This window comes from Schistocerca gregaria, chromosome 4, assembly GCF_023897955.1.
Source record: "Schistocerca gregaria isolate iqSchGreg1 chromosome 4, iqSchGreg1.2, whole genome shotgun sequence".
In the NCBI taxonomy this organism is placed as follows: Eukaryota; Metazoa; Arthropoda; class Insecta; order Orthoptera; family Acrididae; genus Schistocerca; species Schistocerca gregaria.
Genome location: NC_064923.1, coordinates 714,350,027 through 714,377,609, shown reverse-complemented (window position 1 = coordinate 714,377,609; position 27,583 = coordinate 714,350,027). Strand labels below are relative to the sequence as shown.

The 27,583-nt window shown below is 39.0% G+C and overlaps 1 protein-coding gene across 1 annotated transcript in view; it reads left to right on the top strand.

Moving 5' to 3' along the window:
• LOC126266915 (mediator of RNA polymerase II transcription subunit 23) overlaps positions 1-27,583 on the top strand; it is a 174,781-nt gene that overhangs the window by 83,315 nt on the left and 63,883 nt on the right. The window contains exons 8-11 of the mRNA XM_049971600.1: positions 4,845-5,047; positions 10,663-11,075; positions 20,614-20,788; positions 24,709-24,878. Coding sequence (XP_049827557.1) covers positions 4,845-5,047; positions 10,663-11,075; positions 20,614-20,788; positions 24,709-24,878 — 961 coding nt within the window. The remainder of the gene's footprint in view (positions 1-4,844; positions 5,048-10,662; positions 11,076-20,613; positions 20,789-24,708; positions 24,879-27,583) is intronic.

The window sequence follows — 27,583 nt, the reverse complement described above, 5'->3', positions numbered from 1 at the left end:
AATATAGCCATTAATCTCTGTTGTTTTCTTGCATTTGTTTTGAAGCATTGTGGTACATTTAGTAGTTAATGTGGATGTGTAGCCACTAAAGTACATTTTTATCAGATTCTCCACAAGTAGAATTAATGCCACAAAGTCACATCTGTATTGTACAAGGGGCATCCCATGTTGATTTCCATTTTATTTTTTTCTGTCAGTGATAATTCACTATTTGACTCATCATCACAGTTGCAAGTATGTAGTACTTTGGTCTAACCATAGGTGGCAGGACAATCATTAGAAGTCTAATCCCTGCACAGTACAGCCCATTTTCCCAACTGTTGTCATTATGTGAGCAGACAACGTGGAGTGTAATCAACAAGGACAATGCTGGACAATGTGATTTCTAACAAAGGAGGGTGTAAACACTCCTTAATTATCACACTTCATGTTGTCCACACACGTAGTGACTGCTGTACGTGCAGGTATTGTCCTGCCACCTGTGGTTAGACCAAAGTGGTACATACTTGCACTGTAATTAATCAAATGACGCATGATAACTTTTGGAAAAAATAAAGCATAAACTGAGATGGAATGCCCCTCATATTTGAGGAACAGTGTGTTTTCATCAGTATTTCAAATTTCCATGATCTCATTGTAAATTCACAAAAACACAAGATAGCTGTGAAATGGTTATTTCTATAAACAGTGCAAAATACTTCACTATATTATGGAATGTATGGTGTAACAATAGAGGTTGGTATTGTAACTTTTGCCATACTATAACGCTCCTCCAAATACTGTGGTTGGCTGCTTAGTTGCTTAGATGTTGCATAGTTCTTCTCCTAGTAACTTCATTGTGTTCCATGGTACAGTTCAGGGATGTTTAGATGGTTGATGTTTCCTGACCTTTCACTGAGGATGGGTTTCTTTGATTTCTTGTCTCCTAGAGAAATGTCTCCAATTTCCACATCCCCTTTTATGGTTCCTGATTCATCATCGTTTCTGTCTCATTCTCTTACTCACCATGAAAATTCTCCTTCCTACACCTGTTTATGTGGTGTTTGTTTCATTTGTCATTTTTCACCATTTGCTGTGGCACTTGATTCACAGGACCTACCATATTGTTCAATATTCATTGACACTCCTCCTATAATTCTTGCAAAGTAACAGTTTGAAATGTATATCGATTTATGCATGAAGCTGGACTGTAGTACAGTCTATTGCCACCAGATGGTGTTTCTGCTTCCCACAGATGATGCATTGCAGCTGCACTTGTTCCAGCTTGTGGGTACATCAGTGGTCATCGATAAGACAGCATGGATGCAGAAAGCATGGGCAGTGGTGAACAGTATAGTTTTTCTGCAGGGAAAAACTGACTGCTTCAAATGTCTACAAGAGCGTAACAGCCATATTTGGGGAAATAGCACTGAGTCACAGATCCATGTTTCGTTGGGTGTCAGGGTTCATAGATGGCAGGGACTGAGCTGAGAAACACAAAAAAGCAATTGGCGTCCAGTAACTGAACGCAAACCAAACAATGCCCAAACAAAAATTTGAAGATGGTGTGTACACAGTGTCTGCCCTATTACCTCACCATTGCACAGAAACAGAAGCATGTGGAGATGTGTCAACAGTTGGTGCAGAAGTACAGTGCAGATACAGCAGAGTTTTTTGAGCATCTGGTCTCTGTCGACAATTCACGGTTCTTCCACAAGACTCTAGACAAGAAACATCAGTCTGTGCAGTGGAAGGATATGGGAAGCCCCCGTCCCCTGCTGTCGTGGCCAGAACTATTCATGCAGAAACAAATTGCAACTTCGTTGTGGTAGAGGAAGGGAAACTGCTGTTGAACTGTAGATTGGCTCCCTCCCAAAACAATACTCAGCAATGATCGGAACTGCAGTTCACTGCACTATTTCCGCCTATGCATTCCACAGTGCTGCCACAGTAAGTGGGTCCATGGCATTCTGTTCCAAAACAGCAATGTCCAGCCACATATTAGTCACCAGACCATTGACACTGAGTGTGAAGTGAGGTCTTACTGTGCTGCCACATCCTCCCTATTCACCAGATACGGCTCCTATTTGCTGTAATGAAAGAGGTCATTTGGGATAAGAAGTTCACCACCAGTGACAAACTTCATGTAGTTGTCCACCAGTGGTGCCAGTATATCCTCAGAAAATAGTTTTCTATGCAAATACTGAAACTGCAAAATGATAGAAAAAGTGCATAGACATTGGCTGGGAGTACCTGTACTATAATCTGTATTCAGTTGTTCGGTAAGTGGTTCCTGTGACACAAAAAATTGTGGTGATAAAGATTTTTGAATGCCCCAAGTACAAACAATCCATCTACATCAAAGTTTAACAATCTCTTTACTACTTTACATAAATGGCCCTGTTGTGTTGGATATCATATTATTTAATTTTAAAAATATTTGTGCTTGTACTTCCTCTGAAGTTCCTCTTTTCAGTTAATGTAATTGTCAAGAAACTCCATTTATAAAAACATCATCCATCAACTTGCTGATTGTGAATATAGTTAGAGAAAAAAGCTAAATTTCTGTTTACTAAAGTACGTCAATTATTTTTCATGCCTATGACAGTGTGAATAATTCTTTATGAAATGCATCATATTTTTAGCTGAAAATTTTTTCAAATTATAGTAAAAATGAGAGAAATAATTTATATAAACCTTCCTGTGATTGAATTGGTGAAAACTTTGTTAGGTGTTCCATTTCAGCCACAATGCTCTATCTTTCAAAGTCAGAAGTAATTTTCTGCTGGAGGATTTGTATATAATTCCTTATTTACTTTTTTTCACCTATGAAAGCTTTAAAATGGAATTTTGATTTAAGTTAGTTCTGTGATCTGATACATTTACCTATGGACATTCTGGCATCTTAAAATAGTATGCTGCCTGAAGAAGCATTGAGATACAAAGATGGCAGAATTGTTTCCATCTTAACTTATTTCCTTAAGTATTGAATTTGACTTTATTTTTACATTGTGTTTCCGTGCTGCCATGCTAGTCATTGATGCTGCATCTAGTTGCCCGTACATGTAGCACGAACTTCCAGCATTCTGGAGCAATTGCAGGGCAGCAACTTGTGTTATAGAGTACGACAGAGAAATACCAAAGTTGCAAATTTTGCTTTTATTTACATGATGACTAGTTTCGGGTCGGGGCGTGTTTTCAAATCATCCAGATAATCGAAGTGGTACTTTCCAAAATTAAAAACCATATCGAGATAACAAACATGTGTATATATTGTGCAAATAAACAGTTACAGGGTATGCAGAGATCTGTATGCTCTGATAAATGTGATAACTGTATCTGTATGCTCTGTGTAACTGTTCATTTGCACATTATTCTATGTATATGTTTGTTATCTGCTCCATAATTGTCCTGGCCTCAATATCATGTAACACAGTGTCCCAGCACCCTCCACAGTTTCCCCTTCCTCCATCCATTCACCCCCTCCAAATTTTTCTCATTGGTTGTTACAGTTGTACCAGCCCACCCCTCTGAACTGCTAGCCACCCACACCAATATTTTGGGAAATACCATTCTGACTATCTGAATGATCCGAGATGGATCCCGACCCAAAATGAATTGTCAAGTAAATTAAAGTAAAATGTGCAACTTTGACTTTTTGTCCATTATATTCATATGGGTAGTATTTTCTAGACGAACTAAGCAAGTACAAGAGCCCATATATTTTCCTCAAAACAAATGTCTATTATTTGTAGTAGGGAAAGCAAGAAACCTAGCTGGTAAATCTTCAGATGGACATTGCCAATATCCTAAATGGACTCTACAACTTGTGATTTGAACTTGGATTCTCATACTTATTCAGTAATAATATTATTATTTGAGTCAAGACTGGTAGCATTACTCAAGAACTTGGGGTAAAGGTACTGCTTTAGCGGAAATAGATACAAAAATAACTATCAAAAGTGTGTATTGTGACACCCAAAACAACTGAAAAAATGTTTGTCATAGATGTTGCACAAGAGTTAAAAATCATCTTTCCACTTTCCACTTTCTCAGAACTGGTGAGCAGAGCTGTAGCTAAATGATAGATCTTACTGACCAAAATCTATAGTCAGATAGGCATTATCTTTACAACACATCCTCTGCTCCATAATTGTCCTGGCCTCAATATCATGTAACACAGTGTCCCAGCACCCTCCACAGTTTCCCCTTCCTCCATCCATTCACCCCCTCCAAATTTTTCTCATTGGTTGTTACAGTTGTACCAGCCCACCCCTCTGAACTGCTAGCCACCCACACCAATTCTCTTTCTCTGCTTCCTGCGTTTCTCTCCCTCTGCCTCCTACCTCACTACCTCCCTCCCTCTTCCCCCTCCCTCCCTCTTCCCCCTCCCTCCCTCTTCCCCCTCCCCTCCCTCTACCCCCCTCCCCTCCCTCTCCCCCTCCCCTCCCTCTCCCCTGCACTTCCCATCCCCTTCCCTCTCTCTCACCCGCACTCTCCCCCCCTCCCTCTCCTTTCCCATTCTCCTCCCACTCCCCTACTAATCCCCCTCCCTCACCCTCTCCCTCTCCCTCTCCCTCAGCCTTCCCACCTCAACACTTCTGCTTTTTGATGAGTGGTCTCCTTTAACCTTAAAGTGTTTAAAATAAAGTGCATCAAGTGTAGGGGCACACATGTTTACAGCCTTAATGTTTTATGTCTTTTTAACTCCCTACAGGGACACGAGATTTGTAGATATTATACTGTGCAGGTACCCAACCATTTCAAAACCATGGTACCCAACCATTTCAAATCTACTGTTTATAGTAGATACACCTTTTTGTACTGTAAATATTTTTCCTATCTCCCAATGTTTGTTTTTGCAGCTAAATAACTTTTTACCTGTGCTGAAGCTTTATGATCTACTTTACCCCGAGAAAGAGTCATTACCAGTCCCAGATTTCAACAAGGCCATTTGCACACATCAGATGGCAATGACATGTATCTGGATACACCTGCTGAAGAAGGCTCAGTCTGATCACCTTGATATCCAGAGACCAATACCAAATGCATTGAAGGTTCATCATGAGTGAGTATGATTTTTTTAAATGATTGCTGTCTTGGTTTTTAACTTTGTCATTCACAAGGCATATATCTTGAGGTACCTTTTTCCTATGTGGGTAAGTCATTAGACACCATATAGAAGTAGTGTTCACTGCCAGACAGATATGTAAAAATGATGATAACTTTTACCTATATTCAAATACATAATTCTGTTGCTTCTTGAATTTTATGTTATGTAATGTCTTAAAGATTGAAATTTTGATCTCGTAATATTAATTTACTATAATTTTGTACACATTATGTCACAGTGTGCAAGCAAGGAAGTATATCTATGCATTTCTTAACCATTTGCGTTGCTGCATATTCCCAATCAATGTGATTCAGAATTCTTCTTATTATTGCGTCTGTTGCTATTTCACTGTCATTTTGGGCAGAGTAGTACATTGGTTAAGGTATTGCACTTGTATGTAGGAGGAGTTGGGTTGAAATATGGACTTAAGTGCTATGTGGCTCCACTAAGTTATGTTATTTGAGTGCTGGACTGTTCCTTGTATTAAGCCTTGAACAATTCTTATGCAACATAACTTGTATTCATTATCTAGTGACATTCATTCTGACAAATAAAATTCCAACCCACCTCACCTCCCCCAAACATAATGACCTCCTCCATGCCAACTGGCAGGGATTCTGAAACATCAATCATGGGAAACCCAAGTCACACTTTTCTAACATGATATACTGAAAGCTTACAATCAAGGCAGTCAGGTAGATGCATTATTTATTGATTTCTGAAAAGGATTTGAGTCATGCGACCTATTCTGGAATATTGTTAAAGTGCGAGGGTCGCATACCAAATAGAACTAATGGGTTATTGAATATATACAGAAAAGGGCAGCACAAATGGTCACAGATTTGTTTGATTCATCAAACAGTGTCACATAGATACCGAGGAAATAGAGCTGGCAGATTCTTGAAGATAGATGTTAACTATCCCGAGAAAGCCTACTAACAAAATTTCAAGAACTAGCTTTAAATGATGACTCTAGGAATGTACTACAATGTGAGTGAAACATAGGGATCGTGAAGATAAGATTAGAATAATTATGGCACACACAAAGGCATTCAAAGTCATTCTTCCTGTACACCATTTGTGAATGGGACAAGAAGAAACCCTAATAACTGGTACATTGGAACATACCGTCTGCTGCGCACTTCACAGTGATGTGCAGAGTATATATGTAGATGTAGATATCCTGTGCCCTGCAGTTCTTATGTTGTTACCTGCCTGTTGAAATTTGGGTATTACACCATGGTTGGCCGGTTGATGTGGCACAATATTCAAAGCAGTTTTCTTTCATTGATGATGATTGATGTTCAGATCTATGACTGACCATAAAGATTTTGATTTTCTGTAGTCTACATAAATCAATTAAGGCAAACACTGGCACTGCTTCTTCAAAAAGTCAGTTGATTTCCTGATTGTCCCTTGTTTAGTCTGAACTTTTGTTCCATCTCTAGTGACTTTAATGGGGTGTTAAACCCGAACTTTCCTGCCATTCTCCATGATGAACATCACAAATTTCTGCAACAGTAGTGGTTTGAAGGAAGAATAATGCCTCCATTTGTAATAGTTTGTTTCATTAGGCATGACCGATTTCAACCATATGGTCACTGTCAGTTGTGAACATTAGACTTCAAGTCTGATAGTTTTAGTTATCACCTGCTCTGTGTTAGTAGATTCTAGGAGGAACAGGCACTTTGGTGATTAGTCTCCTGGCTGTGTCAGGAACAATTCTTGAGTCCTTTATGAGTGCCTTCGTATTTCTCCCTATCCTCGCCGTCGGGTCACTCCTTAGTACTCTGTAAATGGGATCGCTTAGCAGTTCGTCCATCTTCTTTTCATATTCAGAAGTGTCCATCAGAACCGTAGTGTTTCCTTTGTCCGCATGTAGGACCACAGTATCCTTGTTATTCCTGTGCTCCTTTATGGCCTGTCTTTCTTCATGTGTGATATTGACTTTGGGTGGTTTTGCTGTTTGTAAAATTCTTAGTTTCCTGCCTTATCTTTTCTGCTACGACACGTGGTACTTGGTGGAGTGATGCCTCCACAGATTGAATGCTCTCTTCTGTGGGAATCTTTGTGGGCATAGCTGCGAAGTTTAATCCTTTGGACAGAACTGACGTCGCTGCCTCACTGATGGTCTATGTCGAGATTTTAACCATGGTATGAGCTGTATCCAGACTTAGCTGTGAGTGGTGTTTGTTTCCCCGTTAGCTCCTCAAATTTCTTTTTTTTGTTGACTACTGACCAAGTCCTCCTCCATGCAGACCTGGTTGTGGGTTATTCGGTCAATGTTATCCCAGTCCTTCACTGATAACATAGTTGACAGCCATAAATGCATGCTGTGCAGTTGCCTTTTGTTGTAGTCTATGAAGCTCCGGAGGTGTTGTATCCTCTCCCTTAATAATGCATGGCTGGCCCGATAGTAAATGGTTCTTGATCTTCCTGTATCGATTTGAGGCCGTACCCTGATGAATTTCAGGATGACATGATGATCTCGGCACCTTTTAAGGAACACCAAATCATTCAGCAGTTTCACCTTCCTCTTCCTCAGCAGCTCCAGTTTCCGTATGTGTTGGTAGATTTCCTGCCCATACAGGTCACTGATATAAGAACGTAGGTTTCATAGCCCCATGCAAAACCAGTCGTGCCCTGAGGAAGGCCATTGCAATTTGGCCGAAATGTCGGTTTTAGTTTATTATTGTTATTAGTTTTTAGCAATGATGCGGCATAATACCCAGAAGAATTTTAATCACTATGACACCGGCCATTGAAGCCTTCGTTCTTATACGTTATTGTAGTTTGAAACTTATTGACTACTCGCCAGTGATGAGACACTGTATGCCCATCTTTTCAGAGATGGATGCGGGACTCAGCTGTTCGATACAGGATGTCTAATTAAACATCTTTCAGCCGTCTTGTTTCCAAACTTATTTTATTTGACTGCCATTTTCGGTGATTTACTATGTCATCTTCAGGCCCCTAACCGACGTGTAGGAAGGTTACACCTTGGTTCTGATCAAAACAGAGGCCAGCAATACTGGTATTAGTAGATTTCTGCTTGCTATAGCAATCACTTCAACCAGAATCTGTTGACTGTTTGATTTCTGCTCTTTTAAAGCTAATCATGAAAGTGGCAAGAATAAACTACTTTGTACCACATATTGATTTATTGTCCTCAATACCATGAAACTGCATTTGTAATTGTTTGTAACACATTCACAATTCATGACTAAACAAGCCTGAATTTATACTAAGATAAGACACTGTACAAGCGAAATAGTAGTTACTATAGATTTAACTTCAAATGGTCACTTTACGTAATTTAGTGTGTCTGAACCATGCACTAGCAGTGTTTGATATGTGTTTGTTGTATGGCTCAAATATACAATAAATTTCAACATTAAACTTTAGACATAAACAGTCTTTATAACATTGGCTACCTATTACAGTGTTTTGCAAGCTAAGCAAACTAATGTCACAATCTCAGCCTGTTTTATTGCCCTCAGTGTCATTGTGCTCTCATGTCATGTAAGCTTACCACTGTATAACTCCCTGTTCTGTTAAACCTGCACCTCACTGTTTTACATTCTGAAAGTCTCCTTAAAAATGTTCTGATTGAATTTGTAGTGCACATAATGTACATGATAGGAAGGTATAAATCTCATTAATCCGAGAATAAAACTTATCTAAACTGAGAACAGATAGTAGTAGTAGTTTGTTGTGTTTGTGAATGTCAAGAAGAGAAATTATTTCAGGTAAGGTGGGGGCTGGCAGAATGGAGGGAAACTCTAAGATAACAGTGTGTTGGAAGCCTCACAGCCTATGAACAGAACTCATTTGCTCCTTTGAGGACAGAGAGAGATGATGATGTGATGGTGATGGTGGTGGAAAGGGGGGAGGGGGAGGAGATACAGAATGGGAGAGGTGGAAGATTGCTGGAAGAGGAACTAGTAAAGATGGAAGCCAGGATGAGTGCATGTGAAGGATGTGTTGGTGGTTTGTGGGACAGTGCGTACCTTTGTAATTCACAGAAACTGGTGGTGGGGGGGTGGAGACACTCAAATGACAAGGATTGCAAAGCATCCCTTGAAATCAACCTTGGTTGTGATTAATAGCTTGCTCTTGGAATGGATTTGAAGATGATGTGTTTGTTTTTGCAGATGCCCATTCCTCTTGTGTGATCAGATATAACCTATTATAGAATTGGAAAAGGATATGAAAAATGGATGAGAGTGTGGATCAGGTCAATTTCGATCCCTTTGATATGACCCACATGGAAAGAAGTTGAAAGTAGAAACGATTCAGTGATGTACCAGGATATTTCATAGGTTGGATGGGTGGTGTAGTACACCTTCGAGAAATTTGAGAAGTATTTTAATGAGGATATTCCTCATTTTAAGATAATGAAAGATTTGTAAAGCACTGGTGGAGAATGTGGTTTCACTGTTCCTTGTTACTTATTAGCAAGTCTAATTTGGAACATTGAAGTGTATGAGAGGATATATCACAAGGTTTTCAGGATTATACCTATCTAAGAATATATTGACATTATCTTCAGTACATTAGTGGAGAGATCACTACAGATCCATCACATACAGAACAGATTTCTTGTTCTTTCTGTGGAAGAGGCAGTAGTTATTAAAATGTGATTTGTTGGACATAATGGAAGTGGTGGTTCATATCTGTGGATTTGGTTCATTGAGCATAGGATGTCCTAGTGATTTTTATTTAAGAGAAAGTGTTGAGGCTAAGAAATAATGAAGAGAAAGTATCTCGGCTATGAATCCAAATGACAGTGATATAATATATGAATCTGAACTAGGTGAAGCGTTTGGGACTACTTGCCTAGAATGGATTTGTGTAAGTGACCTATGAACTATTAGAAATGTAAGGTTTACACGCCAGTTGATCTACTGTGGATTTGTTTGTAAATACTCTCTTCAATGACTCAAAGAAAGAGTAGTTCTGAATGTGGTTCATCATATGTACCATAAAGAACGAATGGTTTAGTAGCTCAAAGTATGCTGGGAAAGGTAGTGAATGACAGTGACAAGGCCCTAGATGTGGAAGATGTTAGTATATGAGAAAGTTCACTACCAGTGAATAGCAAGAAGTGTGGTAGTAATGGGATAGGAAATGCAGTGAGGCCGTGAATGAAATGTTTGTACTTTGTAATGTAGAAAGGTAGGCTGTATATGTGAGTTGAAGGTGGTAGTTGACTAGGGCAGAGATCTTTCGGTGGAAATGCAATAAGCACAGTAACTGACCACATTAGGGTGTACAAGGTGATTGGGCTTGCCATACAGAAGGTGGAGGTTCAGAGCTTCAAGGTTATTTGCAGATACTGATTGCCCCATATCAACTTTTGTTTTTTAGAGTAAATGCCCTATAGTTTTTATGGATGGTGGTAGAAGTGTACCATAGTAGACTTTGTTCAATAAATAAAATAGTAATTTGCATATTGATATTGGGAGAACCTTTTCTTTTCTTTTGCTTTTCAGGGGGAACATTCACAAAAAAGTAGTTTTTTTTACAATGACATACTCACACTTCACTATTATTGTTTTGTGATACAGGTTCCTGCAACACTTGGTAATGCCAAGCAATTCAGGCTTGTGCATGGGCTCCGATTATCGCATTGCTCTACTCTGCAATGCATACTCCACAAACCAGGAATATTTTTCACGGCCAATGGCAGCCCTAGTAGAGACGATCCTGGGCACTCAGAAGGGGCCACAACAGGCTCCTTTGCTTCCAATGTCCAACAATGCAGCTCTAGCAAGTGGACCCACAACTCCACTGTCCATGTCGATTCTTGACTCCCTTACTGTGCACTCCAAGATGAGCCTCATCCACAGTATTGTCACTCATGTAATCAAGCTGGCCCAAGCAAAGTCAAACCTGGCACTTGCTCCTGCACTTGTTGAGACCTATAGTCGGCTGCTGGTATACACAGAAATAGAATCACTTGGCATCAAAGGATTTATTAGTAAGTATGTAATAAAAGTCATTTATAAATATCATTTTCTAAAAGACTCCCCAGGTAGCGCACATGCTATATGTTTTTATGACAACAGTGCCAATTAATGAGTGTAACATTGAAACTATAAATGAACACTGTACTAAAAATAACAGTTAAAATTAGTATGAGAGACTGGAAGTCATGTCACTTGTAGTGCCAAGAATCATATCTTCCTATATATTATACTTACCAAATTTCATGCTTTTCTGTTTGCTATTTGTCTGAGGAAGGGAGCCATTAGTTGGTTTTGTGTTTTGTATAGAAGTTCTCTTATTATTAGTGTAGCCAGTATTTGATTAGCATTTTCTTGGTGTATACTTATTTCCATTGTTATCAATCATATTTATTAATACTTTTAACTGGGGTTTGGCTGAAACTAATGTTCTTAAAATTGAACAGAATTTGGAATTGGGTATTCATTATTTTGAAAGATAGAAATGAAATAGTAAACAAAGAAGTGGAGAAGGTTGGATAGGAGCCTGCGGGGCAACCTAAATTGTACAAGTTAGGCAGATTTCAGCAAATGGAGATTGGATGGTCACATCATTTACAGGGTGCTAATACACTCTTACAGATGTGCACATACTCTCAAATTACCATTCACTGAGAAAAGGGTGTGATAAGGCACACCCATACTATGTGAAACATGTGTACGAACTTGGTCAATGCACACCTGAGGTGAAAAAATCTCAGCCATGTTTCCAGAGTTAACAGGTACTCTTGTGCAAAAATCATAAAGACCATTTGAGCAACAACAAATGTAGCTCCATCAGAGAATGCTGTCATTCCTAGTTTACAAAATAAAGAAGAAGAACAAAAATACTGAGTGTTTGAAATCAGATAAACACAATCAAGATCCCTTTGTTACAAATTGAGTCAGGGTTATATGCCCCGGGACAAATGGGAAATCTGAGGAAAACCTGGGAAAGATTTTATCCAGGAAAACCCTTCTTTTTAAGAGTTTTTCAGTGTTTTAGTTTCCAGTTAAATTTTTGTAATTTTGACTGGTAAGAACTGATACTCTAACAAAGAATTTTACTGTAGCCTCCTTCTGACGAATAATACTGCATCAGTAAAACATCAGTGAGAGAATAACACCAAAATAAAACCTTAGTGCAAAGAAAATGCTCCATTTACAACAGCAAAACAAAGTACACACAAGCATCAGCCAGCAGTAATAATTTCTTGAATCATGGAATGTTTGAATCTCATTCAAAACACTTTCAGGGCCAATCACTTGGAAAAATTTTGGACTCAGAAGACCAGCCATTTATGATCCTATTTACAATTTTATGAAAGTGCGCGTCATTTATGTTGGCGGCCAAGTTTAGGTTTGTTCTGCGCATCTGACGTTACAAAACGCAGTCAGCCAATGAACAGAGAATGACGTTGCCAGATCTTGACTGCAGTGCAGAGCACGGACGAGTGTCTCCAGTTTTAGAAAGGTTCAGTGATAAATAAAGTAGTAGAACAAAAGCCATCTCTTGATAGCAGACTTTCTTTTATAGAAAGTTTGGAAAAAGCATTCTTTATACCAATTGCTTCATATTCTATTAATTAATTAAACCAAACAAGCAATAAGGCTCCTAACTCAGGCGATAGCAAGGAAAGGTGTTTGTATCAATCTCATGAACACCTTTTTCGCAATAATGAACAGCGGTAATTGTTTATTTCCAATTGTACTTTGACTAAGCATGAGTAATTCATAATCATACCAACAGTGTTTGTCAGTATTTTGCGTGATGTATTAAGAGTCGTCATGGAGTTTTGCAGCCGGACAAGCTGCGTTAGCGTAATGGTTAAGGTGTCGAGCTACTAAGCAAAAGGTTATGAGTTCAAACCTTGGGCGAAGCATAATTTTTTCTTTATTTAAAAACAACATCGAAGTGTCTTACTTCACGAATTTTATTCGTTTGAATGCAGTTTTTTGAAATTTCTAGTGCTTTGTCTCTTCATTAACCCTTTCACTGCTGCACACACGTGCTACCTGCATTCCGCGCTGTGTGCGATTTTGTCATCACTGCATTGCTTGCCTGTGCCAACACAGTGTGTTCTCACTGCTTTGATACACTTATCATTCGATTTCACAAAAACTATTTGCCCCAAAAATTTGATTTTTACATATCTTCTTGACTGATACCTTCCCCCCATAAATGACTAAATTTTGTTTCGATGTTCAACTCAGTTTTTGTGGAGCATTAAATGTAGCAAACCATTGCACGAAATTTTGAAGAGTTTGCAGAGGTAAAAAAAGACCATAGCGTATACTTTCCGTATGGTCGATTTTAGTTGCCACAGTGTTGAGAATGAAATGTGGACAAGATAACTAAATTTCATGTATAGTTTACTGTATAAAATATCTCATTTAATTTAAGTACCACATAGGTGTCTTATGTAATATTGAGAAATATTCCGTCTTTCGCACCTGTAATAAAAGTTTTATTTACAGCGGGCGCATTTGACTTTATTATTTTAAAGCGGCCCTGGTGGCTTTACTTCATAAACTGCTCGCTCCCCCCTAAACTTAAGCTTGCGAACTATGCTATACTATGGCGCTGCCTCTCTTGATGCGTGCGTCGCGTGTAACTGGCAACACAGTGATCTCCCGTGTCTGGGCGGCGATTCGCGAGCCGCCAGGATAAAAGAGTTGAACTATAGCACATATGTGTTTGATATATCTTAAAGGGTAACACACACTAAAAAAGACCAAGCTCCAAGGTTCATTTTTCATATTTATTTTAGTTTATCAGTAGATTACATATTATTCAGTCAAGTTTAATTTTTCTTATTCATTTTAGTTCTTCCACAGATTAAAAATTATCCAATAATAGTGGCAAGAAGTACAATTATCCTTTTAAAAAAGTGTGTGATGAGTTCCTGAGCAAGTTCGCACGTAATTGACTTTTCTGTGTAAAAGTCGATGTGGTTGCTATAACATTTATTCAGGCAGATTGGCCAAGAAATGTCCACTGCACAGCAGTGAACTCTATAATTGCACTTGCTGGAAATAGGCTATTCTGCTGCTTCAGTTTAAGCTATCCTCTTAGGATCCTGCCTAACTACACCCTTGAGGGGTGGGGAGGAGGGGAGAGTGTGGCGGGGCGGATTGTGTTGTCGACTTCGCTCGTTCGTACTGTCTATATCATTAGATTTGCCCACCTACCTCAGTATGGCTTCCTTACCATGTCCCTTCACTCTGCAGTAGTAGGTACTCACTAGGCCATGTAAAGTAGCGTCGATGAAACTACGACCTAATACCTACCACTTAGAGGCCACGTAACTCAAGTTGCAAATCAATTCCTGTAAGTTCATTTTAACAAATTTCGGGTGGTGGGTAAATGCAGTTTACCTGCAGTAAGCCTTTTGAAATTTTAGTGAACTGGTTTTTATCCTTAAGGAAGCACCTAAATTTGCTAGAAGTCCGAATTTACTATTTTAACTGCTCTACTATTCCCATCTCACACTCTACAAAATGTTCTCACATGGTGGGGGGGGAGGGGGACAAAAAAACAAAACAGCCAGAATATCTAGCAGTCTGACCCAATTAATGTTCAATCTGACAGTTACTGACCCACTACTATAGCGAGTTGAAACTTCGGTCGTATCAGTGGTCTTCAAAGTTAGAAGTAATTAAAGTGTCCTTACAATGTTTGTAACTTAAACTGCCTAAGTCATGACACTTCCTGTCAGCAATCAACTCAACAGTTCTTCATTTTACAAGTTATTTTCTTGGCAACATTTAGCGTGATGTTACACGTACGAAGGTTGCCTAACGACTCGCTAGAGGCCACCCCACTCTCAGCCTATCTAACTTTTTGCGCATGGGAATAGCTTAACTCTGATTGGTCTGAATGACCAATCAGAATGATCCTTCTAGATCATTCTCACGGCAAAACTTGCCGGAGCCAATCACTACTCAGAAAATCATTGATGTTATTACACAGCCAATTTCTAATATAATGTTTAATAAAATAGACCAAAATGCAAAATAATCTGTAAATTAATTTTGAAACTTTTTCCAATTCCAACTTCTATTCTGGCTGCTCTCTTACAAAAGCAAGCACACATCGACATGCATCATCAGCTTTGTGGTTGCACCACAATTTTCCCACAATTCAATTTTATAAGTTTTTACATAAAATAGTATTAAGTTTTTACATATGTCACCCGGTCACTCTCTCATTCATTCCCATGTATAAACACAACAAAATAATAAGCAGATAATAATTTTGAATGATTCTTTTACACTACGAAATGCAGAGTAATTAAAGTTTTGAAAAGACAATTCCAATTAAGTGAGTTAATACACTGAGAGCTCTGTCTATGACTTTAGATGATAATAAAAGACAAACTGCTATTTTTCCTAACTGTGTTTTGAAACATAATTGTCAGTTTTTGGACATTTAAGTACTTTTCTCCATCTCTGGAACTATACGAGATAAAAATTTGAAATTTTGACATGATTCTTTTCTTAATAACAAAAGATGGTATACCTAGTTCGAACAAAATTGGTTTATAATTACTATGGTTTATTTAGATAAGTACGGTGTATGAATTTACGTTCCTACTAGATGTTACTTGAGACCATTCTCACGGCTTGTAGCGTCAGCTGCGCTGTGAGTCATAGCAAAGACACAATCCTGCAGCCACCGAGCTACATGGCTGCATGCTTTACTGCAATGAATGTTATTTCATAATAACTTGCTACAGTACAGGGGGACCCCACAGCAAAAACATTTTCACTACCAATATTTATGTGAGCTTAGCTTTTCTTTTAGCTATAGTGTGTGGATATTAATTTAAACAATTCTCTTTTCCTATTTGTGTATTCGCAGAACTGTACAGTGATGTGCTATTGGCTGACTACATTGCATGTCTTATGCTCTGAATATCTGCTGTCTTTTGCTGGTAATATCATGTAACATGAACTATGATTGACTGACAAAGGTGCACCACGATCTCGATTTCAGTGCTTCGGAAGCTATCATGCTATATTTGGTGAAATACCTATTTACACTTCCATTTTATGAAAATATGAAGTGGACACATTGCTGTGCATGGAAGATAGTGCCGAAACGCGTTATTTTAGCTGGGTTTCGTTTCCTAGAGTGCCGGGAAATTCTGCACCGGTGTATAAAACCTTTACCATTCAAAGGATTGATAACACGAAAAAAATAAACCAATGGTATAGTGTATTTTCACCCAGGAAAAGTATATTTTTATCTGGGAATAATGAGGGTGTTTTGTTTCTTGTCTGCATAGACATCCTGGGAGTGTTTCACATTTGAAGTACCTTAGAGAAATACATTTTGAAATGAAAAGGTAATCTAGTGTGGGAGGTACAGAAGTTTGGCTGTGGCGGAACTTATTGCAAAGCAGTGGTGTCCCATTAATTTACTTTATTAACACACAAGTTCTCACTAAAATCGGTAATTACCACACGTCTTCATGTAGTTGGAAACTTTTTCAGTGTAGAGGAAGTCTTAAAATTGAATCATATATGGATGGTATATTTGCATCAAACTTCTGTTGTATTGTCAAACAATGGAAAACCCAGGATGGAATATAACAATACTGGAGAAGGAAAGTTGCTACTCTCCATATAGCGGAGATGCTGAGTCAGTGTGGTTTCAGTTTACTGATACTGCAGACATGTGTGCAAGTTGCATTACCGCGCGCGCGCGTTTATGTGTGTGTGTGTGTGTGTGTGTGTGTGTGTGTGTGTGTGTGTGTACTGCTGACAAAGGCCTTTATGGCCGAAAGCTACAATTGTGTGAATCTTTTTGTTGTGCCTATCGCGACTCAGCAGTTCCGCTATATCGTGAGTAGCAATTTTCCTTCTCTGGTATTGTTACATTCTGTTGTATTGTGTGAGACAAACAAATACAACAAGATTCAGCACTTAAAAATGGACTACGGTGCTGCTTCTGTGGCAATAATGCCAACCTATTAATAGTCATCAGTAACTCACTAACATTTGACAATGTTGCTCAGTTGCAACAACAAAACTCTAGGTAGCTTAAAATAACCAAAAAAGAAGTAATTCACACAAAGGTCAACATCTGATTGTCATTGACTCATTAGAGGTGAGATGCTAGTTTGGTTTACTTAAGAATAGCAGAAGTCTTAGAGGCATCATCCTTTAATTTGCATGAAGTCATCCTGCTGGCATAAATAAATACAGACATTTAGTGAAACCAGGAAAAATGAATCAGGATGGCTGCACAAAGCTTTTTACCCACATTCTCTTTGAGTTGTTGTTGTTGTGGTCTTCAGTCCTGAGACTGGTTTGATGCAGCTCTCCATGCTACTCTATCCTGTGCAAGCTTCTTCATCTCCCAGTACCTACTGCAACCATCCTTCTGAATCTGTTTAGTATATTCATCTCTTGGTCTCCCTCTATTATTTCTACCCTCCACTCTGCTCTCCAATACTAAACTGGTGATCCCTTGATGCCTCAGAATATGCCCCACTAACCGATCCCTTTTTTATCCCTGCTACCTTCAGAATTTGAAAGAGAGTATTCCAGTCAACATTGTCAAAAGCTTTCTCTTAAGTCTACAAATGCTAGAAACATGGGTTTTCCTTTCCTTAATCTATTTTCTCAGATAATTCTTAAGGTCAGTATTGCCTCACGTGTTCCAACATTTCTATGGAATCCAAACTGATCTTCCCCAAGGTTGGCTTCTACCAGTTTTTCAATTCGTTTGTAAAGAATTTGTGTTAGTATTTTGCAACCGTGGCTTATTAAACTGATAGTTCGATAATTTTCACATCTGTCAACACGTGCTTTTTTTGGGATTGGAATTATTATATTCTTCTTGAAGTCTGAGGGTATTTCGCCTGTCTCATACATCTTGCTCACTAGATGATAGAGTTTTGTTATGACTGGCTCTCCCAAGGCTGTCAGTAGTTCTAATGAAATGTTGTCTACTCCTGGGGCTTTGTTTCGACTTAGGTCTTTCAGTGCTCTGTCAAACTCTTCACGCAATATCATACCTCCTATTTCATCTTCATTTACTTCCTCTTCCATTTCTATAACATTGTTCTCAAGAACATACCCTTGTGTAGACCCTCTATATACTCCTTCCACCTTTCTTCTTTCGCCTCTTTGCATTGAACTTGGTTTCCATCTGAGCTCTAGATATTCATGCAAGTTGTTCTCTTTTCTTCAAAGGTCTCTTCAATTTTCCTGTAAGCAGTATCTTTCTTAACCCTAGTGACATGCGCCTCTATATCCTTACATTTGTCCTCTAGCCATTCCTGCTTAGCCATTTTGCACTTCCTGTCTCTCTCATTTTTGAGATATTTTCATTCCTTTTTGCCTGCTTCTTTTACTGCATTTTTATATTTTCTCCTTTTGTCAATTAAATTCAATATCTCTTCTGTTACCCAATGATTTCTACTAGCCCTTGTCTTTTTACCTACTTGATCCTCTGCTACCTTCACTATTTCATCTCTCAAAGCTACCCATTCTTCTTCTACTGTATCTCTTTCCCCCATTCTTGTCAATCGTTCCCTAATGCTCTCCCTGAAGGTCTCTACAACCTCTGGTTCTTTCAGTTTATCCAGGTCCCATCTCCTTAATTTCCCACCTTTTTGCAGTTTCTTCAGTTTTAATCTACAGTTCATGACCAATAGATTGTGGTCAGAGTACACATCTGCACCTGGAAATGTCTTACAATTTAAAACCTGGTTCCTGAATCTCTGTCTTACCATAATATAATCTATCTGAAACCTGTCAGTATCTCCAGGCCTCTTCCATGCATACAACCTTCTTTTATGATTCTTGAACCAAGAGTTAGCTATGATTAAGTTATGGTCTGTGCAAAATTCTACCAGGCGGATTCCTCTTTCATTCCTTAATCCCATTCCATATTCACCTACTATGTTTCCTTCTCTTCCTTTTCCTACTCTTGAATTCCAGTCACCCATGACAATTAAATTTTCGTCTCCCTGCACTATATGAATAATTTCTTTATCTCATCATACTTTTCATCAATCTCTTTGACATCTGCGGAGCTAGTTAGCATATAAACTTGTACTACTGTGGTAGGCGTGGGCTTCGTGTCTATCTTGGCCACAATTTATAACCCTGTAGTCACCTGACCAGAGAAGTCTTGTTCCTCCTGCCACCGAGCTTCACTAATTCCCACTGTATCTAACTTTAACCTATCCATTTCCCTTTTTAAATTTTGTATCCTACCTGCCTGATTAAGGGATCTGACATTCCACACTCCGATCCATAGAACTCCAGTTTTCTTTCTCCTGATAACGACGTCTTCCTGAGTAGTCTTCGCCCGGTGATCCGAATGGGGGACTATTTTACGTCCGGAATATTTTACCCAAGAGGACGCCCTCATCATTTAACCATACAGTAAAGCTGCATGCCCTCGGGAAAAATTATGGCTGTAGTTGCCCCTTGCTTTCAGCCATTCGCAGTACCAGCACAGTAAAGCCCGTTTGGTTAGTGTTACAAGGCCAGATCAGTCAAACATCCAGACTGTTGCCCCTCAACTGCTAAAAAGGCTGCTGCCTCTCTTCAGCAACCACACGTTTGTCTGAACTCTCAACAGATACCCCTCCGTTGTGGTTGCACATACAGTACGGCTATCTGTATTGCTGAGGCACACAAGCCTCCCCACCAATGGCAAGGTCCGGGGTTCATGGGGGCCTCTTTGAGTATGTGTCCATAATCTTAATATGAAATACACAAGTTGCTCTGATAAATTATCCATTCATTACTGGCTCATTTAAAAAGGGGGGGGGGGCAGCCATTGTCACGAAAAGTATCCTGGATGAACACTATGGTGACAGTTGTCTGTTGGAGGGTCCTTCAGTCTGTGAACTGGGTCACCCACATAACTACTGGGAGACTGTGATTTAACACAGAATCAAAGTGACATTGTTGTGTGACGGAAAAGTATCCTAAGTTTTAGTTTGATACTTACACAAGGCATGAATAATGCTTTCTCTAGTGACACGAACTAAGGAATGAATAAATAGATATCTGACAATTATTCTGTCAACTGCCATTTATTTCAGCAACATGGTCTTATTTTTATGGTAATCATAAATTACCTACCCGTCCCCCGGAATGATTACTTTTACCACATAGTTTGCCCCTTACCTGTTGCTTTGGTTATTAGTAAAGATTGATCTTTATTTGCATGAGCCATTCATTACATTATTAATTTTACAAAAGTTGTCGTACGGCTATATGATATTTTTGTACTCCGTTTTATTCTTTTGTTTAATGTTTAACTTTCACAAAAATGGTTACTAATAGTTGTTGTATCTACTTATTTTACATCAGAATGTTGCTTTGGTTATTAGTAAAGATTGATCTTTATTTTTCTTCGTATATAATTTGAGTGTGCTTAACACCATTAGTACATTATGTTTTCTTACCAAATAAAATCCAGAAGTGTCCATTTTCCTGTAATCAAATTTTTGTTTCATTTGTATAATTGTTTCATATTTTATCCATAATTTTGTTTTTCAGGTCAGTTGCTGCCCACTGTTTTTAAATCACATGCTTGGGGAATTTTGTATACTCTATTGGAGATGTTCAGTTATCGTATGCATCACATCCAGCCTCATTACCGTGTTCAGCTGCTGTCTCATCTGCATAGCCTTGCTGCTGTACCTCAGACGAATCAAACTCAGCTTCATCTCTGGTATGAAAGTACTGAAATCCTGATTTTTTTCTCTCTGTAATATAATCACTCAAAATCTAGACTTGAATTTCATTGCCAATGGCCTGCTATGTATTTGTTGTGATTCTCTTTCACCTATGTGTTTCTGCAACTGCAAATACTCCATTGTCGTGTCATTTGCTTGTGATGTCTTCCCCTTAGTTAATTTAATGTTTAAGATTAGAATGAACGTTTTAAATAAGAATGTTCAAAATTTGAGATTTAAACAGAGAATCTGCTTACCCGATGCTCAAGCATAAACCACTATAGCAGAGAGCCATATTAACAAAAAAAAAAAAGTTTAATTTCTTGCTTTGATTTGCTTAATTGAAGCCCTGAATTCCAATGTTGTCTGTGTAAATGCAAAATCATAGGACTAATATCATCACAATGTTAATTATAATATTAAGTATTTTAGAAAAGAATTTTCAAAAACTCAGCAACCAGTTGCACAAAAGAAAATTTCTTTTTTTATCGGTTTCAGGCACCTAGCGCTCTTCTTCAGAAAATCAAAATTATCGCATTATTAGTGAGCTTCAAAAATAAGCAGATCTGTGCAGCATAGTACTCTAGTCCCCAGCCACAGCCTCCAGTCACACAATGTACCTCACACCTCATTTTCATGAAAGCATGGTATGAAGCATGTTGTGCAACAAGGATCTGTGACTTGGAACTACATTACTATGCTGCCTGAAACCGATAAAGAAATCTCCATTCTTTTGTGCGATTGGTTGCTAAATTTTTCAACAATTATACTTACTGTGTTGCTGAAGATGAGTAAAATATTTGGGATAAAATTTTGTTAGGAGTTATATGTAAGTTAGCTACAACATACTCACAGCTTTACTTCTGCCAGTACCGCCAGTACCGCTGCAGAGTGAAAATCTCATTCTGGAAACATCCCCCAGGCTGTGGCTAAGCCATGTCTCCGCAATATCCTTTCTTTCAGGAGTGCTAGTTCTGCATGTCTCGCAGGAGAGCTTCTGTAAAGTTTGGAAGGTAGGAGACGAGGTACTGGCAGAAGTAAAGCTGTGAGTATCGGGCGTGACTCGTGCTTTGGTAGCTCAGTTGGTAGAACACTTGCCCACGAAAGGCAAAGGTCCCGAGTTCGAGTCTCGGTCGGGCACACAGTTTTAATCTGCCAGGAAGTTTCATATCAGCGCACACTCCGCTGCAGAGTGAAAATCTCATTCTGGAAACATCCCCCAGGCTGTGGCTAAGCCATGTCTCCGCAATATCCTTTCTTTCAGGAGTGCTAGTTCTGCATGTCTCGCAGGAGAGCTTCTGTAAAGTTTGGAAGGTAGGAGACGAGGTACTGGCAGAAGTAAAGCTGTGAGTACCGGGCGTGACTCGTGCTTCGGTAGCTCAGTTGGTAGAGCACTTGCCTGCGAAAGGCAAAGGTCCCGAGTTCGAGTCTCGGTCGGGCACACAGTTTTAATCTGCGAGGAAGTTTCGTTTTAACAGATATGTTGTTGATGTGAGGGGAAAAAGGAAATTAGTGGCCAATATTTTTGTCATGCTAAACCATTTTCAGGAGCATATTTTTGAAGCAGTTTACATTTTTTTTAAAACCCTCCATTCATAAAATGGTGTAATATAGAATATCACATGATTAGTTATGGAATGGGAGATACGATACTGCGTGTAGAGTTTGACAGAGCACTGAAAGACCTGAGTCGAAACAAGGCCCCCGCAGTAGACAACATTCCATTGGAACTACTGACGGCCTTGGAAGAGCCAGTCCTGACAAAACTCTACCATCTGGTGAGCAAGATGTATGAGACAGGCGAAATACCCTCAGACTTCAAGAAGAATATAATAATTCCAATCCCAAAGAAAGCAGGTGTTGACAGATGTGAAAATTACCGAACTATCAGTTTAATAAGTCACAGCTGCAAAATACTAACGCGAATTCTTTACAGACGAATGGAAAAACTAGTAGAAGCCGACCTCGGGGATGATCAGTTTGGATTCCGTAGAACTGTTGGAACACGGAGGCAATACTGACCCTACGACTTATCTTAGAAGCTAGATTAAGGAAGGGCAAAACTACGTTTCTAGCATTTGTAGACTTAGAGAAAGCTTTTGACAATGTTGATTGGAATATTCTCTTTCAAATTATGAAGGTAGCAGGGATAAAATACAGGGAGCGAAAGGCTATTCACAATTTGTACAGAAAACAGATGGCAGTTATAAGAGTCGAGGGACATGAAAGGGAAGCAGTGGTTGGGAAGGGAGTGAGACAGGGTTGTAGCCTCTCCCCGATGTTGTTCAATCTGTATATTGAGCAAGCAGTAAAGGAAACAAAAGAAAAATTTGGAGTAGGTATTAAAATCCGTGGAGAAGAAATAAAAACTTTGAGGTTCGCCGATGACATCGTAATTCTGTCAGAGACAGCAAAGGACTTGGAATAGCAGTTGAATGGCATGGATAGTGTCTTGAAAAGAAGACATAAGATGAACATCAACAAAAGCAATACGAGGATAATGGAATGTAGTCGGGTGATGCTGAGGGAATTAGATTAGGAAATGAGACACTTAAAGGAGTAAAGGAGTTTTGCTATTTGGGGAGCAAAATAACTGATGATGTTCAAAGTAGAGAGGATATAAAATGTAGACTGGCAATGGTAAGGAAAGTGTTCCTGAAGAAGAGAAATTTGTTAACATCGAGTATAGATTTAAGTGCCAGGAAGTCATTTCTGAAAGTATTTGTATGGAGTGTAGCCATGTATGGAAGTGAAACATGGACGATTAATAGTTTGGACAAGAAGAGAATAGAAGCTTTCGAAATGTGGTGCTACAGAAGGGAGAAGAGAAGTTTGTGGCACAACTTGACCAGAAGAAGGGATCGGTTGGTAGGACATGTTCTGAGGCATCAAGGAATCACCAATTTAGTATTGGAGGGCAGCGTAGAGGGTAAAAATCGTAGAGGGAGACCAAGAGATGACTACACTAAGCAGATTCAGAAGGATTTGGGTTGCAGTGGGTTCTGGGAGATGAAGAAACGTGCACAGGATAGAGTAGCATGGAGAGCTGCATCAAACCAGTCTCAGGACTGAAGACCACAACAACAACAGTTATGAAATTACTTCATTCAGTAAACATCATCATTTGCTGTTGTAGAGGAATGAGTAAAGATAACCACTGTTTGTATAGTGGAGCTTTTGTGTGGTAGATACCCACACAAAAGAAACTGCAATATCGTAGCTCAGCTGAGTTTGTATTGTGACTTGTATGAATGTTATACCTTGAGGGAGAACAAAAGTTCATAACCTGAGCAATCATGTAGCAGTTCTTGCTTTGTTCCTATTGACTGCTCAGTGCCATTGTTGAGCGGTCACAGTCTACATTTCAGTTCTTCGTAAACTACTGTGCTATATTTGGTGGAAATTGTGTTTACTCTTTGTAGTATGAAAATATGCAGTATAAATATTGTTGCACATCAGAGATCTTTACAAAATGAGTTGTTTTTGGCTGTGTTTTGTTTCATAAAGTGCCAGGGAGTTCTATGACAGCATATATAACCTTCACTATTCAAAGGATTGATAAGTTTTTCAACTCCGAGCGAAAGTATATTGTCACTTAAGATGGAAAAAATACGCTTTCACTGTCAAGAAAAAGTGAATTTTCACTTGGGAAAAAGTGAATGTTCACCTGGGTAAAAGCGTATTTTCAGCCGAGAAAAAGTGTATTCTTAACCAGGAAATCTGGGAAAAAGCTTTTTTTAACTTCTGTATACACCTTGTTAAAGAATATGAAAAGATCACATTTATTCTCTAAAATTTTGATTGCATTGTTAAATTATTGTTTCTCATTGTCTGGTTTGTGTAGTAAAATAAATAATTAAGGAATAAAATTGTAAATGAATATTATTTTGAATTTAGTATGTCTCTTTGTTGTTAGTGTTGAGAGCACAGCACTTCGATTGATTACTGGCCTAGGCAGTGCAGAAGTCCAGCCACAGTTGTCTCGCTTTCTCAGTGAACCTAAAACTCTGGTGTCTGCAGAATCAGAGGAACTAAATCGTGCCCTGGTTCTCACATTGGCTCGCTCCATGCATGTCACAGGAACAGGTTTGACACTTCACAATTGATTCCATTTTGAACTAAATTTTCCTTGTGTTGAAGCAACTATCTTTTTGTTGCCATCATTGCTTTGATGATTCTTAAAATTTTTATTAGTATCGCATTGTAAGTGTATTCTTTTTGTGGGAAAATACTCCAACTTATAAACTGAAATGTTGAGCTATGTAATGAAAAACAGATCTCAAGATCATTTGTGAAAATGAAAAAAATTTTAAAGCCATGAACGTATCTGGTGTTTCATTATGGTTCAGGTCTCAGATACATTGTAGAAATGAGTAAATTTATGCATAGTGACATGATGTATCATCAGATGGAAGACTGTATTACTGCTCAGTGTGCCAGATTATCAGTTAGATAAGTCACAGCAGAGCTTAACTTATAAACAATCATCAGTCACATTCCTATGACCACATGTATACATTATGAAGAAAGTCTACAGTCATTTTCCATGTAACAACCTGGAAAAGATCAAAATGGTCTCCCTTTTGTAAGACGCTCACTCAAAAAAGTTCACAAACGCCAGAGTAGATGAGTGAGGATGAGGAAGTATTGGATGTTGGGAGGACAAAAGATACTGTGTGCCATGGAGAGGGTAAACAGTTGTTGGGGGATTAAAATAGTAAAGATAGAGTGCTTTCAACCATAATGACTTTTCCAGAATGAAGTTAAGCTGTGAAGATTGATCATGAGTTGTGCTTGGGTAGCTCATTCTGTAGAGCCCTTGCCCGCAAAAAGTCAAGGTCCCGAGTTTCAGTCTTGGTCCTGCTGGTACACAGTTTTAGTCTGCCAGGAAAGTTCTTAAGTTATTGTTGTTAACAATCATAAACAATGTGTATGTGTGTGTATAAATGAGTGTGTGTGTGTGTGTGTGTGTGTGTGTGTGTGTGTGTGTGTGTGTGTGTGTGAGAGAGAGAGAGAGAGAGAGAGAGAGAGAGAGAGAGAGAGAGGAGAAGAAGAAGAAGAAGAAGGCAGAATAGAGCGGTGGAGGTGATCAAGGAGGAGACTAGCTAGGATTAAGGCCAGAGAAATTGTGGGAACAGAGGAGCTACTACAGGCACACTCCACATGTACACAATTCATTTTGTTGTTGTTGTGGTCTTCAGTCCTGAGACTGGTTTGATGCAGCTCTCCATGCTACTCTATCCTGTGCAAGCTTCTTCATCTCCCAGTACCTACTGCAACATACATCCTTCTGAATCTGCTTAGTGTACTCATCTCTCAGTCTCCCTCTACGATTTTTACCCTCCACACTGCCCTCCAATGCTAAATTTGTGACCCCTTGATGCCTCAAAACATGTCCTACCAACCGATCCCTTCTTCTGGTCAAGTTGTGCCACAAACTTCTCTTCTCCCCAATCCTATTCAATACCTCCTCATTAGTTATGTGATCTATCCACCTTATCTTCAGTATTCTTATGTAGCACCACATTTCGAAAGCTTCTATTCTCTTCTTGTCCAAACTAGTTATCGTCCATGTTTCACTTCCATACATGGCTACACTCCAAACAAATATTTTCAGAAATGACTTCCTGACACTTAAATCTATATTCGATGTTAACAAATTTCTCTTCTTCAGAAACGCTTTCCTTGCCATTGCCAGTCTACATTTTATATCCTCTCTACTTCGACCATCATCAGTTATTTTACTTCCTAAATAGCAAAACTCCTTTACTACTTTAAGTGTCTCATTTCCTAATCTAATTCCCTCAGCATCACCCGATTTAATTGGACTACATTCCATTATCCTCGTTTTGCTTTTGTTGATGTTCATCTTATATCCTCCTTTCAAGACACTGTCCATTCCGTTCAACTGCTCTTCCAAGTCCTTTGCCGTCTCTGACAGAATTACAATGTCATCGGCGAACCTCAAAGTTTTTACTTCGTCTCCATGAATTTTAATACCTACTCCAAATTTTTCTTTTGTTTCCTTTACTGCTTGCTCAATATACAGATTGAATAACATCGAGGAGAGGCTACAACCCTGTCTCACTCCTTTTCCAACCACTGCTTCCCTTTCATGCCCCTCGACTCTTATGACTGCCATCTGGTTTCTGTACAAATTGTAAATAGCCTTTCGCTCCCTGTATTTTACCCCTGCCACCTTTAGAATTTGAAAAAGAGTATTCCAGTCAACATTGTCAAAAGCTTTCTCTAAGTCTACAAATGCTAGAAACGTAGGTTTGCCTTTTCTTAATCTTTCTTCTAAGATAAGTCATAAGGTCAGTATTGCCTCACGTGTTCCAACATTTGGACGGAATCCAAACTGATCCTCCCCGAGGTCCGCATCTACCAGTTTTTCCATTCGTCTGTAAAGAATTCGCGTTAGTATTTTGCAGCTGTGACTTATTAAACTGATAGTTCGGTAATTTTCACATCTGTCAGCACCTGCTTTCTTTGGGATTGGAATTATTATATTCTTCTTGAAGTCTGAGGGTATTTGGCCTGTCTCATACATCTTGCTCACCAGCTGGTAGAGTTTTGTCATGACTGGCTCTCCCAAGGCCGTCAGTAGTTCTAATGGAATGTTGTCTACTCCGGGGGCAATGTTTCGACTCAGGTCTTTCAGTGCTCTGTCAAACTCTTCACGCAGTATCGTATCACCCATTTCCTCTTCATCTACATCCTCTTCCATTTCCATAATATTGTCCTCAAGTACATCACCCTTGTATAAACCTTCTATATACTCCTTCCAC